This window comes from Suillus paluster (genome assembly GCF_016628075.1).
Source record: "Suillus paluster strain FC165 chromosome Unknown EDB91scaffold_18, whole genome shotgun sequence".
In the NCBI taxonomy this organism is placed as follows: domain Eukaryota; kingdom Fungi; phylum Basidiomycota; class Agaricomycetes; order Boletales; family Suillaceae; genus Suillus; species Suillus paluster.
The window spans coordinates 328,958-342,969 of record NW_024537578.1 but is presented as its reverse complement, the minus strand read 5'-3'; the positions used below and the strand labels follow the sequence as shown (position 1 = coordinate 342,969).

The following is a 14,012-nucleotide window of genomic DNA, read 5'->3' as shown; positions in this document are numbered from 1 at the left end:
TGGGAGCTTACGAGTTTTTCCAACTTCCAACCCGCCTTTCTCTCTCCAGCAAAAGTTTTGCCCTTCCTCTTACTTCCCAAGTCGTAAACTCATCTCCTCAGTCATGTCTACCCAAAACACTCCCCGTCGCACCCGTCCATCAAATGCAACCGCTCGGCCTGGCCAGATAGTGCTTGACGCAAAGAACAAGAGGTGTACCAAGGTGCAAAAGGCCGCCAACGACCTTGCCCTCAAGGAAGCGCAGGAAGCACAGGTCCAAAAAGGGCTGGAGCGCTTGGCTGGTATGCAAAATGAGATGGAGAAAGTGCAGGAAGAATTACTCAACAAAAAGGTGATCCCCATTCGGCCCAAGCCAAGGGCTCGTAAGGCGACTAAACCTGTAGTAAGGAGTGGTGATGATCATACTGACAACATGATGGAGGCTGATGAGGCAAATGACCTCCAGAAGGCTGTCGAGATCGTGGAGGCTGTTGAGACTGTGGAGGCGGTCAAGACCATGGAGGCTGCCAAGAACATGGAGGATGGAACCACAGGAGCAAAAAAGAGGAAGGTAACAAAGAAAGGCGGAAAGGCGCTGATAAAGGATGCTATCAGTAACATGCAAAAGAAGATCAACGAACCATCATCGAAATTGGAAGGTGATAACGCCAATAACGTGGCACGTGTATCTGATGGGAAAGATACGCCAGCACTGTAAGGCTTCCTTCCCCCACCATCCAATGTTACTCCTCACTGAATCAACATTGTATTTCCTCAATCTCACTTCCAGTTTCAATGCTACCACTCAGAAATTCACATTAGGTGGCCTGGTGACCAATTGGATTTCAGGCATTAAGCCCGGAAAATCAGAACCCATGTCCCACACATCCAGCACCTCATTTCCAACTCAAGCACCTCCAACATCAATTTTCTCACAAGGCACTGCCTCCACTGCAGCAACTTCAGATGCACAGGTCCCAATTCACAAGCCTGTGGCTCCTGTTGCAGAAGCTCTCATTGGCGACTTTGCAGATGACATTGATGATACGTTGGAGCGCAAGGCCACTATTGCACAAGGCAAGGGGAAATCAAAGGTGATCTGCCACTTTGATCATTGGTATCCACACGCATTAATTATTTGCTTCGCAGGTGGCCTCGATATTCGATGATAACGTGGACTTCGATGAGCCTAATGCTCCGGTAGCATATGAGCCAGATGATGATTCTGTGACTTCATTCACAGAACAGGAATGGGCCTCGCAGGGGCCTCAGGCTCCATTCATGCAGATCGAAAATTGTGGGACCCTCAAGCGAAAAGCTAGCGTGGATGACGTCTTCAATGACGACGAGGAGTCTATGGTGTCTGACTGGTCCATGGATATCGAAGGCCCTGATTTTGAAGACACATTTGAGCCCGAGCCCGAGCCTCCAGTGGTAGTGAAGAAGGAGAAAGATCCGCACACAACATTTTCAGTAAGGACACTGAATATAATCGCACTCACTCTGACACTCGTACAGACATCAGTATCGGTTGTGACTTCTGTCCCTGACAGCAAACCACCTGCTCCCAAAAAAATCAAAGTTGGGGCATCTGCTGCACATGCCCACAGCACTCCTGCCATCAAATGCCAGCTCAATGTGGACACTGGGCCAGAGAACATGAAACCTCGTAGCACATATTGTAACGTTGATTTACCTGCCACGTTGCAGGTAGATCAACGCTGGGCAAAGAAATATCTTCCTACCATCATGTTATGGGCCAGAAGTTACGAAGACCTCTGGACTATCCCAGATGATGTTCTTCTCCTTCACGCACAGCTAATTTTTAATGCAGTATACAAGGAGCTCCATATCACTATTGTTCATGGTGGTGTGATTCATTCCCTCGTAAGTTCCCTATTTTATATCGAGCTTTACTGACTGTACTCGTAATTAGACTGCGCAGCGAATTTCTGAATGGCACAGCAACTTCAGCTCGACAGGCCTGGTCATTATTGTGGACTTTTTGTCCCGAAACTCTGACTGCGATTCAGTTCAACTTGCCACCTACCTTCTTGCAGACTATGCATTCCTATTCGAGGACCCTGACCAGCCAAGTCCCCTCACAACATACCGTTCTCCTTTTGTATTACAGCTGTTGGGTACAGCGCATCTTAACACCATCAGTGGGTATGTTGACGTTCCTGACCTCGACACACACGCACTTGCAACAAGGGCCATCAGGATGTCGGGCATTATTGCCCTTTGTGCCGCAGCAGTAAGTTTGATTTTAGAATAATTTAATTTGCACTTATTTTTGTTTTAGATTGAGCGAGCCCTGGGAATGTTTGCAAACAAAAATTTGAAAGTCAAGGATATATTGGTGTCCAGTGCCAGAGGTAAACTCGTCATTAAACTACCCAAAGTCCTCAACAAGGTCACCAGGAGGATGACCAATGCCCCGTTTTTGTTTTCAGCGGCTCACTGGGCCAAAGTCACCACATCTTTCATCAAATCTATCTCGAGCAAGCCTGCTGGGTACGTAGAGACCACGGTACAGATGGCGCGTGCTTGTACTGCCTTAAATGATGCCATCGAATCACCCCAGGACTCGCTTAATGACAACGAGCACACTATGCTTTGTAAGTACTTGTCATTCCAGTTTCATCCAACTGACATTCATCGTTGTAGGATGTTGTCTCTTCTACTACACCACCGCCAGTGGAATCCCACTGTCATATCATCATTTTCGCTGCTGTTTTTACCCCCACATGTCCGCCGTTTTTCCTGTACCCCCAGCTAGCTCTCGACTTTTTATATTAGAGTCTCCTTAATTTTATGCTTTCTCGTGTATGCCCCCTTTTTTATGAAAGGCTTGTGCCGCTTTTTCTGCTTTTTTAAGTGAAATAAGTGTGAAATAAGCGAAAATTCAGAGATGGAGTGGGCTTAATTAAGTGGTTCACACTTTTTCACTCAAATGACTTAATGGTACTTTTCATGTCATTAAGTGACAAATTAAGTTAGAAAAGGAACCGGTGGTTTTCCTGATGCCGTGGTTTCGTCAAGAAGTTCCGCACTCCCGCACTGCACGTTTTCATTGAGAGCTTCTGCGTTTGCGTGTTCAAGTCTCTTCTAACCGAGTCGTTCAAGTTATGCGGAGCTAACTTAGCGGCTCACACAGCAACATGGTTTTTTCAAATACATGCTGTCTTGAAACACCCACAAAACGAGCAAGACGACTGCCATTGAAGCCTCAGATGTCACCCCTCGATTCTCCTGTCACCTATTTTTCTTCCTCTCAACCATCCATTGTCTCCTTGCCCCAACCAGCACACTGTGACAGGTTCCAACACGCCAACCACGCCTAATCCACATTCTGTGGGGTGGGGACATTTAATCTCCTTTGGTCCGCACATGTCTATTGAAATTTGAGATGGTTGTGACGAACCTGACGGAAGGTGAGTTTGAAATTACGAGGCGCAAGCGCTAGCACTTGGTCAAATTTACTTATATACTTGTCTCTTTCTGACATTCTTATCAGCTCTTTGCTTCTTCCCCTGCTGCACAAGCATCCATGAATCACAAAGAACAAGTCATACCCGACATTACGATTGAACGACCGCAGAAGGCATTGGATCATGCTATAAATTTACACTCGATGTCAACTAGAAAGCTCGACAAATGTGACTGGGCAGGTTCGTCATCTTCACTCCATCCCAGTTACTTAGTGTAACATTCAGACTCCTTGTCTAGAGGATGTCATTGCCCAGACCATTCACGACACTGGATTGGCGCACAATTTCTATAACCAGAATGCTACAGCCTTAGACTCGGCATCTGACGCGATGGTTGTGGACATCTCAAAGAAGAATGCGACCGACTTTCTTGGAGAGGCAAAGAAGTTGATGGATGCCCTAGATGTTCTGCAACAGGTCCACCCGTTTGTTGGTGGTGTGTATCTCACTTGTCGATGTTTCCACCTCGGCCAACAGATAACTTGCAGTGGCCATACTCGCTTTCAAGGCTGTCGTCAATCTTGAGCTAACACGAAGGGAAAATGATCGTAGAGTTGGATTGATGATCGCTCAGGCATCTGATATGATGACCATGCTTCTCCAGTTTGTGGTTGATGCCAATCTCAAATGGCTTTTGTTGATTCAATTCGTTGGTAGACTTAAGGACACTAGAGACCCTGCCATTGTGGGACCTCACAGTGAAATTTGGGGGTGACTGCAACGTGTCACAGACGGCATCAAGAAAGATATTGAGGATTGTGGAAATGCCATTGACAAATACTACAAGTCAAAATTCATTTGTTTGTTTCCCTCGGAATGCTAGATGTTTCATATTGAGAACCTCCCTCCCAGTGAAATTCTTCAGATCATCTCACTGGGCGAGCAAGTTTCTGAAACTTTGCAGCAGCTTTTCCCAGCGTACCCAGGACCTCCAGCTCGCCTTGAATATCAGAACGACCTTGAGAGTTGACATTGCAATCAATAAGCTGGAGAAACTGATCCAGCGGCCAAGCGAACACAAAGCAAGATTCGAGAAAGAAGTGCAAATGCGCGGTAGAAAGGAGAAGTGTTATGGAAGCCAAGAAATAATGGTAGAGCTACTGAAAATTGCCGAGCATCAGGAAGCACATCCACAGAATACAGCATATCCTGAGCCTTCCTCCAAAGATGTCAACAAGCCTGCTTCCAAGACCACTTCGGCGAGCAGATTGGTCATTGAGAAGTCCTGCCTTGATGCCTTGCTACTTTATGAACTGTATGCTGATTTACACATCTTGCTCAACGAGAACTGCACGCTCTTCATGTTCAAGCTTGACAGGCAGACATCTGACATCAAAGATGCTATAATGGATTCTGAAGTGCGCATCATATGGGCCTTCAACAACAGATTCCAACAGGTCAAGGATCCAGTAAGGATCAGCAAACTCAACCACATGCATTGCTAACTTGGTTTATTTCACCAGCACCTCCAATATATCTGGAGAGAAATGGTATGTTTCTGTGCAGTAATGAACAAAACGCATACTTATCATCACCAAGAAATGGACAACAAATGTCAAGGTGCTATACTTCATCGCGGAACTCTATGACTATTACGTGAATCGTTTCTCCCACCGCCGTCATGATGCTCTACGCCCACAAGTGACATCGGATGCTTCATCTTTGATGGTGCAATTTCCATCCCCAACACCTACTGTCTCTGTCACCTCGGATTCAGAAGGAGAAGATCACGAGATTCCAGCAGTAGATCCTGCATACCACGAGCTTCCTGCAGTTGACCCTGCAGACAAGTGGTGCTTGAAATACTTGAGCATTTTCTATGTTCCAAGTTTATCAGAAGGCTTCAATGGCAATGCAAACAGTTTGGTCAGCATAAGGGAAGTGAATGCCTTTACTTCTGTGATACCTTCAGGCTGGAGTCTGCCGCAAGCACTTGCGTACTGGGCTGCAGGTGAGGATCACTATTGTCACGTCGAGCCTGCATTATTCACATGAGCGAAGGGTGGAGAGTGGATAGCCAATATTAACACACGCGAATTGAACAGATCTTGGACAGCATGATTTATGTGCAAGCAGATGTGCTTCCAGAAAATTGGAGGTGTATTGCCAGATACTTGTATTCATATGCTATTCATGGTTTGTCCCTTGTCACCCTGCTCACCTTTTTGCAGGGCATTTACATGGTAGACAGGTATCAAATGTCTTGTCTGTTCTCTTACAGAGCTTGGAACAGAGAACTCGGACTTGGATCTCACGTGATTGGTTGCTCGGCGTTGCACGGCTCAGGAGCAAATGTTAGTGGATAAGCTTAACATTGTGAAGTATGAAATTGACTCCATGGATTCTATCAAACTCTTCAGATCTGGTCACATTGAAAATGTGAGTTATTTACTCAGTGCTTGTGCTGGATGCTCACTTGAGTGCTTGTTAAGTTTTTGCTACCTTTGCTTTACCTAGTCACCAGGAGGCATTTACAGATCATGAAACTTGCCAGCACAGTAATTCTTGCTGAGAGAGAACTTGAGTCTGCAACTCAAATGATAGAAAATATCCTGGAGGGGGTGTCTCTGCGTGTGGAGCAATTGGCAGGTACGCTTCCAAGCTGTAACGTGATGAGCCATTCCCTTCCACAATCGCAGAATCATTCCGTCAGCAGGGAAATGATCCAAAAGTGAGATTCACTTGGTATGTGTATGGATTGGTGCATGGAGACAGCAGGATTATACTGATTCGCGGGTCTGACGCTGTCTGCAACAGTACAATTTTTGGTACAGTCCAGGACAGATCACAGAAGACACCGAATACTGGCAAACCCACAATTTCGGGTTTGACGAGACTGAGCTGGAGATCGATATGACAGCACTGAAGTTTGGTCCCTTCAGTCTTACAAAGGACAATAATCTGTTAGAAAGACTGCACTTCATTGCATTTTATCCTGGTCAGCAGCCTCAAGACACGAGGGAAGAATATATCTATTTGCGGTGCATGAATGAGCTCCACAATACACGGAACCTCTGGCATTTCTATATCCCACCTTACCTATCGTTAAAAGACAAAGAAAGGTTTGATATCCTATCCCAAGAGCAACCGCCCACAGACATCAAGAGCTGGAATTCATTAGCCGAACTCCACATGCGCAGGCGACTGTTCGAGTGAGTCCAGCTGTCTATATATCATTATTCTTCAACCATCTACTTTTCCGGTATTCAGGTCTATGTGCAACACATGCCATCACTTTGTCGGTGACGTCCTTCACTGTTGTATAGATTATGAGTGCAGTGAGTGTGATGGAGACAATCCTCCTACGTGAGATGACTGACCTTCTTGCATATAGAAGATGACTATGATGTGTGTGTAGAATGCGAATCTCTGCCGGTTTCAAATTACGAATACCCATCCGAACACAAGGCAACACACAACATGCTCGTTTTCCGCATGTCTATACCGGATGTTTGCTACAAGCGAGGTCGACACTATGCTAGGAATTTCTTATCTGCTTGTGTGCCAGCTGTGGCACCGTCAGAAGGATTATTGGATGTGCAGGAAGATGAACCCCAAACACCATTAGAAGGACCAGAACGTCCCCCTTCAACAGATACCACTCAAGCTCTAGCAGATGTGTCTTCCACCTCTCTAAATTTGCTGGGAGATGATGAAGAGTTAAGCGGACACTCGGGAGTGGCATTCGGGGGGATAGCTGAAACCTCTGTTGTGAATGGGAATGGTTATATTTGCGCTGAATGTGGCGTTAAGCTCAGGGGTATTTTTTATGTATGCCTTACCTGCAGAGGTCAGATTTCTATTCCTCTAAAGGAGCACGAAGCTTGATAACCATTACAGAAATCCAGACCACCATTGCCTTATGTGGTGATTGTGCATTCCGCGATGTATTCAATGTGGTCACAGCACACCACCCTCACAAACACTGGCTGGTCAAGATTAAAGACATGGTTGAAGACGCAGGTGGAGCATCAGATGAACCTCCCAATGACTCAGACGAGACAAGTTCGCTTTCCTTACGAGTCGACAAGCTGGCTGCAATGGTGGAATCTCGCTTTGCTGAGCAGGATCGCCACCTTGATGCACTTATCACGCAGGTTGATCTACTCGTGCATAGTCTAGCTGGATCGACGGGAAAAGCACAGCTTCCCTTGGAGTCCGTCTCGGTTTGATTGGTTTGTAAATTGGCAGGCTGTCATTCTGATTCTCGTGTATGGTGTAGATGAACGCTAACTTGTAATGTCCCTCACATCAGCAAATGGTGAAATAACAATGTCCATTAATATTGCTATGAATTACGGAGTGTTATCTCCAGCCTTGCATATAGGGTGCCATCGCAGTCTGTGCACAGATCGCTACAACAACAGTCAATTCAATTCAGTGAAGGAGAAGAGTCACAAAATATGTTGGTTGGTACAATAACCACTCCAAACACATCCACATGTAGCATGGATCGAGCTGAGGAAGCAAAAGACTTGTTCGTCATACGCCACCCAATCCTTCAACAGCCACGAATAGTTGGTGTAAGGCTTGCCAACTACATCACTGTATCTTGTATTACAACCAGGACTGTGTAGCCAACAGGGCAGCAGATAGAATCGTACATCTATCAGTACCTTGATTTCAAATGAGTTGGTGCGGATTTAAACCTACACATCTGGCACAAGTGTCTCTAGGAATTCCGGACATATCAATTTCAAACCTTAACGTGGAGTTTCACAGTCTGAACTCCCTTTCCCTCCATGAGCCTCTACCAGAAGTACTGTTTTTAGACACACTGGAAAGCTAGGTGAGGAAAGACCAAACATGACGCACCATTGCCACTCAGGACCCAGATAAAAGCGAAGGTGCCATAGACGTCCTGCAGGGATTGGCGTCATCACATCGAAATGAGGAAAACCCAAGAGACATGGACCACACGCCTCATGCAGCATATTCAGTTTACTTGCTGTGTAATGCACAAACATTTCTGGAACATCCTGATGCAGAAAGAAGCAATGAACTGGTTGTGATCCAGTTTACCCGCCTTCACCCACCTGAACCTCATCTGGCGGGCAGCCCAAAAAGCGTTTCAAAGACTCATCCTTGACTGATAAATGTGTCATACATCAATAAATGTACTCACCAAGTCGGCACTTACCATCAATACTTCCCAAATTCAGCTGCGTAAAAAATACATGGTTGCTGGTTTCCATACATGCAAGGCACAACTCGGAAGAACAAGCAGACAAAAATTCGGAAATCAATCCAGAAAGGGCCGACAAGGTTTCTCGCCGATCACTCACAACTGCCCAATCTTGATATTAAGCGTTTGCAGGAGGTCGAAGAACTGTGCAGCTGCGAGAGCAGTGGCGCAGGCATTGGCAGTTGAGGCCACAGAGGAAGAGGTATCACCAGGAGCAGAGACAAGATCACGGATATGAGGTAGAACAGTGTTACATTCCCGCTTGGATGATAGAAAGGAGAATACTACGAATGGTGTTCTGCATTGGATGAAATCTGCTGTCAATGCGGACGTAGAAAGTTGTCGTACGAGGGAGGTGCATTAGCAACGGACTTGCTATCAAAGGTTTCGGACTCAGTGGTCATGATGACGGAGCAAGAAAGATCCTTTGACAAGGAAATGGGGGCATCGTGCCAAGCATTGCAAAACAACAATCAGGATAGGAGCACCCAGCTCGAAGACCCGACGAAGGAAAGAAAAATGAAATGCATGAAGCAACACAGCAGACAAAGAACCTCACAGTATCAATCACTTACCTTTCGCACCCCACAATGAACCATCTCAAAGACAATGAAACACGTGTCAATTAGGTGATCCTGTGCAAGAACTGTCCTATTTACAGCTATGAGTCCACACCCGTTGTGCCTTCGGCACAGGAAGCAAGTGGAGCACTTCAGGAACTTAATTATTGATAATTGATAATCATAGCAGAATTTTGAAAATTTTGAAATAAATTACATTTTTGAGCAGTATTCAGGATTTTGACAAAAGTAAAGGTACAATCAAAATACTATATACTTTTGTTTAGTTGTGAGAAAATAGGACACAGGACACAGGAGAATTAGACAAATGTCACATCACCCATTTGATACATCACTCCCATTCAATCAGAAATCAAGTCATATTATAGGAACAACTCTAACACAAAAAACTATTCAGAAGGCTCCCAGCCAGGTGGAGGTCCCTCTTTGTGTAGCTCATTCAAATGCCGACGCTCCTCCCAACTTTTTCCCTTCATCTGCTGAAAGATGTGCTTTCGCCAAGCATCCACCACCTTGCGATGCTTTCGATGCTTATGTGCCTTCTCCAACTGAGAGCAGAAGGTATCTACATCCCTACCATTATCCTTGAGGTCTTGCTCATGTTGCTCTTCCCACCACATGATGTCCTTTTCCAACTTCACGTTAGATCGTTGGAGGTCATGGATTTTCTGATCCATGGCATTGAGATTCTCTCGCCAAGTGGTGACCTTAGCATATGCACCTGATGGTGGGGTAGTCATGCATGATAGTACTGTTACTAGAGTACAGACGTCATGCATTTTGTACTGCTATCCTAGTCTCTCATTCATGCATGGTATACATCAGGCTATACTGTCCCTTGCCCATGCATGACAGCCACTGCCTTGCATGATACCCGCAGTGTTAGCCCCATGCATGACAATCATAGCACCATACATGACAGCCGCAGTCTTGCATTGCGTCTTGCCATGCACGACAGCCGCTGCCTTGCATGATATCATGCACAATGCATGATGGTTGCCTCCCATGGTGACCAACGCCCATACCACACTGTGAATAGTGGGCCAAAATGCATCATAGTAAATAAAACATGACTACTGTACAAGCATGTATCTCAAAAATCAAACAGCGAACATTGCTGTATTGATGCTTGTTGCTGCTGGGAGGGTAGGCATCGTCCACAATGCCTGAAAATGAGCCGATAAAGCCCTGCGCAGCGATGCCTGGCGTTCCGCATAGGCCTTCAAACCTTCCCTCAAGCAGTCATCCAAGTGTTCTGAATCGCAGCCTTGTCTTTGACACCACCACCAGCCTGCCTGCCAGTCCAGGAATGCAATGACTTGCCGTTGTTCTTCCTTCAGCAAGTCAACCTCCTCCTCCCATCACATTGTGTGCGCGCGTGCCTTGCACCATTCAATACAAAGGGCTAACCATAAGCATGTCAGTGCAAGCAAATTGAAAATATTAGGCCTTACCATCATGTAGGCCAACACTGGCATCCTCCGCCACCCCCGGTGTCTTCCAGATCCACAACAGGTGTCTTGTCCCCTCCGTCTCCTTTTCCCACATGTCCTTCAACGATTTCAGGTCCCTGTTGTGATTGAGAGGCTTGAATATATCTTTCCAGGCCGGGCCTTCATCAAGAATTTGTGCCAGAGTAGTGAGAGCCGCCCTCGCAACTTCATAACGCTCGGCGGCCATGCTGACTTTGACATTGGTCTTATTGATGGTACTTCTTGCACGGGTATTAGCTGCTTGGCCAATGATGTTGTTATCCTTGAATTTGTATAGGTGTGAGCGGAGACACAAAAGGTTTCGAATGTCTTTTAATGCATTGTTTGCTTGGGCGTAGTGTAACATCCATTCGAAACGATGAAGCTGAGTAGAACACTGTGTGTCTGGGCCGACTCCAGATGGTAGCCATAGATCAATAGCTTTGACACTGGGTGTTGCATCCGTAGGGGAGCGTGGACAATCTTCATTGGCGCGTAGGTGAGACACAAATGGCATATATAGCAATTGAATATCCTGCCAAACATCAATTTTCCTGCATAACACATTGGCATGTTGCTGGACCTTAGTGAGTTGGTGGTCAGTTGCATGGGTGCTGAGTGCTGCAAGCTCATGAGATAAATGTCATCTGTGTGCTCATTAGTTCATTACTCATGAATGCACGAGCTGGTTGACATACTGTTGATCTTCCAAGTCAATTGCGGAACTGATTAAGACCGAGGGGGGAACATCCGCATGAAGAGAGATATTTGTACCAACTTGAAACAAACAAAAAAACATACGTGCTACTCGGACCTTGAATGGATTTGGCTGCATGCGATCCAGTTCCCAAGCTTCTATGTCAATCCTCCATTCGGAAATATCTTGTGTTTGCAGGCAGCTTTCAAGTTCCAAAAGCTTGCGCTGATGATTGGCTTTTTGCTCCACAGTGTTTGCTAATTTTCAAGCAGTGAGTCGTCCTGAGTGATTGCATTATGATTAGTAGAAAAGAACAAAATGCCAACAATGCTTACCAAGCTGGACGACACACTTCCAATTCCAATCACCAAAATGGTCATCGAACGTATCACGCCGAGAGCCTGGGCCCATCTCCTTGGTGCTTGATGCGATCGGGTTAATATTAGCCCACCCGCGTTCCGGAGCTTCGCCATCAGTATGACCAACATGTTGAGAGAAATTAAAAGAAAAATTGATCTGGCATGGCTCAATGTGGGCCGGTAGATGAAATTTTGGAATAAAAAGTTGACCCATTTGTTGTTGTAATCCAGATGAAATGCAGAAGGAAGCTTTGACATCCGTGACCACAGATGCTTGGACCATTGACACGCGATATTGTATGATATGTTGAGAACAATGACGTTGTGGTGTTTCATTGCCAAAAAAAATAGGTAGTCCATATTAACATACCTGTGCAGTGTTGTTAGGCGGTAGTGTGACGAAATAAACGATGGGGAATACATACTTCTCGCCCTTCTGTAAGTCACCAACTGCATTGCGAAGTTTCATATTGTGCCTGGCACAATCCACCGTCCCAACACCTGTAGCGGCGAGGCCTCTAGACTTCTTCGTATCGGCCATATTCACGGTGTTGTGACTGGCGCATGTACTGCACTATTGGTGACTGAGTTGTTTGCTACAATCATTGACCAAAAAAGAGACTTACCTCCTGGTTTCAGTCTTTATTATCTTCTAGATATGATTTGTACGCCTTCTCCTCCACAAAATACGACCATCCCTTACTAACTCCAGGATCAATGATATCACTCAATATCAACTTCTGCTTCAGACGGAAGTTGGCATCAATGCCAACAAATAAAGCATACAGCCATCTGTGTTTGGATTAGAAGGTAAAGAATTTTGAACCGATATGGAACTTACCGCTTATCAAGCAAGGTGTTCTCCCAGTTCTCCAGCAGGTTTTTTCCGGGGTGCGGACAGGCAGGGCAGAGCACTGTGCACTGTCTGGGCTCTGTTGTCACGATGCCATCTGGACAGTGTCCCTGAGCAAAATGTTTGAGCAACTTGAGGATTCGCCATTCATGCACTACTCACAAGAAGGTAGGATAATGGTCCTATAGTTCTTGTTATCATAGTCCTTTGCAATAAGTAAATGAAATACCTTTGGCGGATCCATGCCCGTATTGTTGGATAAGCGTGAGAGGGCTTGATAGAACTCAAACGCGGATGCTTTAGACTCAAAAGACAGTAAGTGATACTGTTCGAGCACACCAAAAGTAGCTGCAGTTTTGGGGTCAGTGATGGTTGCCGGAAAGAGTCGAGAGTGTAGCAGTTGCTTAACGTGGGTTTGCATGGTCCCACAAGCACAGAAATCCAGTCCCACTTCATGTATTCCAGTCGAATTGATTATTATGAAGTCGTCGTTGAATGCACAGTGAGGGTTGCAGCACATGTCTCCAATACGGTGGCCCAGCTGAATGCGTAACCCCAATGACTTGAGGGTGATTTGTTCGAAGTAGTTACCATTCCAGCGCTGCATCATAGTAAATACCGGATGTCAGCGGATCCTATAAGTATAGATCTTGGGAATTACATTACCTGAAGACGATGTAACGGCAGACATCGGTGCCATTCTACAGTACACGAAGGGCAGTAGAGTTACAGTAAGAAGCAATCTTGGCATCAGATGGTCAGAGCATGTTCTTGACAGTATCGACAGAGAGAATCCTCAGTGTAGTCTCCACAGCCTTCCAGGCGAATCATTTTGTCCAAAAATGTGGGGCATTCCAGCTCCCATGCTGCAAGGGGGTGATCCTGGTAGGTACAGGATAAGCAAAATGTTGAGAATGTTGAAAAAAACTTACCCCAGCTGTGCGTTTCCTCTTCGAAGTCTCAGTCTCGATGTTAGACTCACCAGGAATCGGCATATAGTCGAGGAAAGAGCCAGCTTCGTATATCTGCCATGGGTTATGGGCTGGTGGTGGATCCTCATTACGGAGAAGAGTCATAGGGGGAAGATTTGTGGGAGCAAGATGGGCACCAACCAGAGACTCCATGCATACTAAGGGCTTGCCAGATTGGAATGTGTACATGGAGGCCGTGTGGATGTTGGCCGAAGGTGTATCCGCAAGCTGCTCAGCGGTATGATGCACTAACTTCTGTTTTTTCTTGCCCATTGTCAACACAGACAGTAAAAAACGAATGAATTCATCACAGCCAATAAATTTGAGACCCCCCTTATCAATTGTATCAACCGACATCCAAGGATCTTGCAGTGGTGAATCAAAGAAGTGTTTGTTTGTATCTGTTGAATTTAGACGCATC

The 14,012-nt window shown here is 45.8% G+C and overlaps 4 protein-coding genes across 4 annotated transcripts; 2 read left to right on the top strand and 2 right to left on the bottom strand.

Annotated features, from left to right (window-relative positions):
• Positions 1-103: 103 nt before the first annotated feature.
• Positions 104-2,781, top strand: EDB91DRAFT_1081047 (uncharacterized protein; the record flags this gene model as incomplete). Its single annotated transcript, XM_041315330.1, has 8 exons — positions 104-693; positions 770-1,073; positions 1,129-1,452; positions 1,498-1,866; positions 1,916-2,236; positions 2,285-2,496; positions 2,567-2,600; positions 2,650-2,781. The coding sequence occupies 8 exons, from the start codon at positions 104-106 to the stop codon at positions 2,779-2,781; spliced, it is 2,286 nt and encodes a 761-aa protein (XP_041178545.1).
• Positions 2,782-3,391: 610 nt separating this feature from the next.
• On the top strand, positions 3,392-7,751 carry EDB91DRAFT_1274269 (uncharacterized protein; the record flags this gene model as incomplete). The annotated part of the gene is made up of 18 exons (XM_041324629.1): positions 3,392-3,416; positions 3,628-3,653; positions 3,699-3,909; positions 4,131-4,184; positions 4,205-4,273; positions 4,326-4,882; positions 4,937-4,963; positions 5,013-5,339; positions 5,386-5,424; positions 5,519-5,609; positions 5,645-5,767; positions 5,834-5,852; positions 5,938-6,062; positions 6,113-6,158; positions 6,248-6,625; positions 6,684-6,751; positions 6,832-7,233; positions 7,314-7,751. The coding sequence occupies 18 exons, from the start codon at positions 3,392-3,394 to the stop codon at positions 7,643-7,645; spliced, it is 2,919 nt and encodes a 972-aa protein (XP_041178544.1). The 3' UTR covers positions 7,646-7,751.
• Positions 7,752-8,754: 1,003 nt separating this feature from the next.
• On the bottom strand, positions 8,755-9,062 carry EDB91DRAFT_1247157 (uncharacterized protein; the record flags this gene model as incomplete). Its single annotated transcript, XM_041322777.1, has 2 exons — positions 8,755-8,956; positions 9,007-9,062. The coding sequence occupies 2 exons, from the start codon at positions 9,060-9,062 to the stop codon at positions 8,755-8,757; spliced, it is 258 nt and encodes an 85-aa protein (XP_041178543.1).
• A 1,277-nt stretch (positions 9,063-10,339) lies between these two features.
• Positions 10,340-13,864, bottom strand: EDB91DRAFT_1236671 (uncharacterized protein; the record flags this gene model as incomplete). Its single annotated transcript, XM_041321492.1, has 11 exons — positions 10,340-10,594; positions 10,728-11,339; positions 11,406-11,488; positions 11,513-11,665; positions 11,744-11,933; positions 11,978-12,137; positions 12,193-12,336; positions 12,437-12,559; positions 12,609-12,751; positions 12,850-13,221; positions 13,553-13,864. 11 exons carry the CDS (start codon positions 13,862-13,864, stop codon positions 10,340-10,342), a joined length of 2,547 nt encoding a protein of 848 aa, XP_041178542.1.
• Between the last annotated feature and the right edge of the window lie 148 nt (positions 13,865-14,012).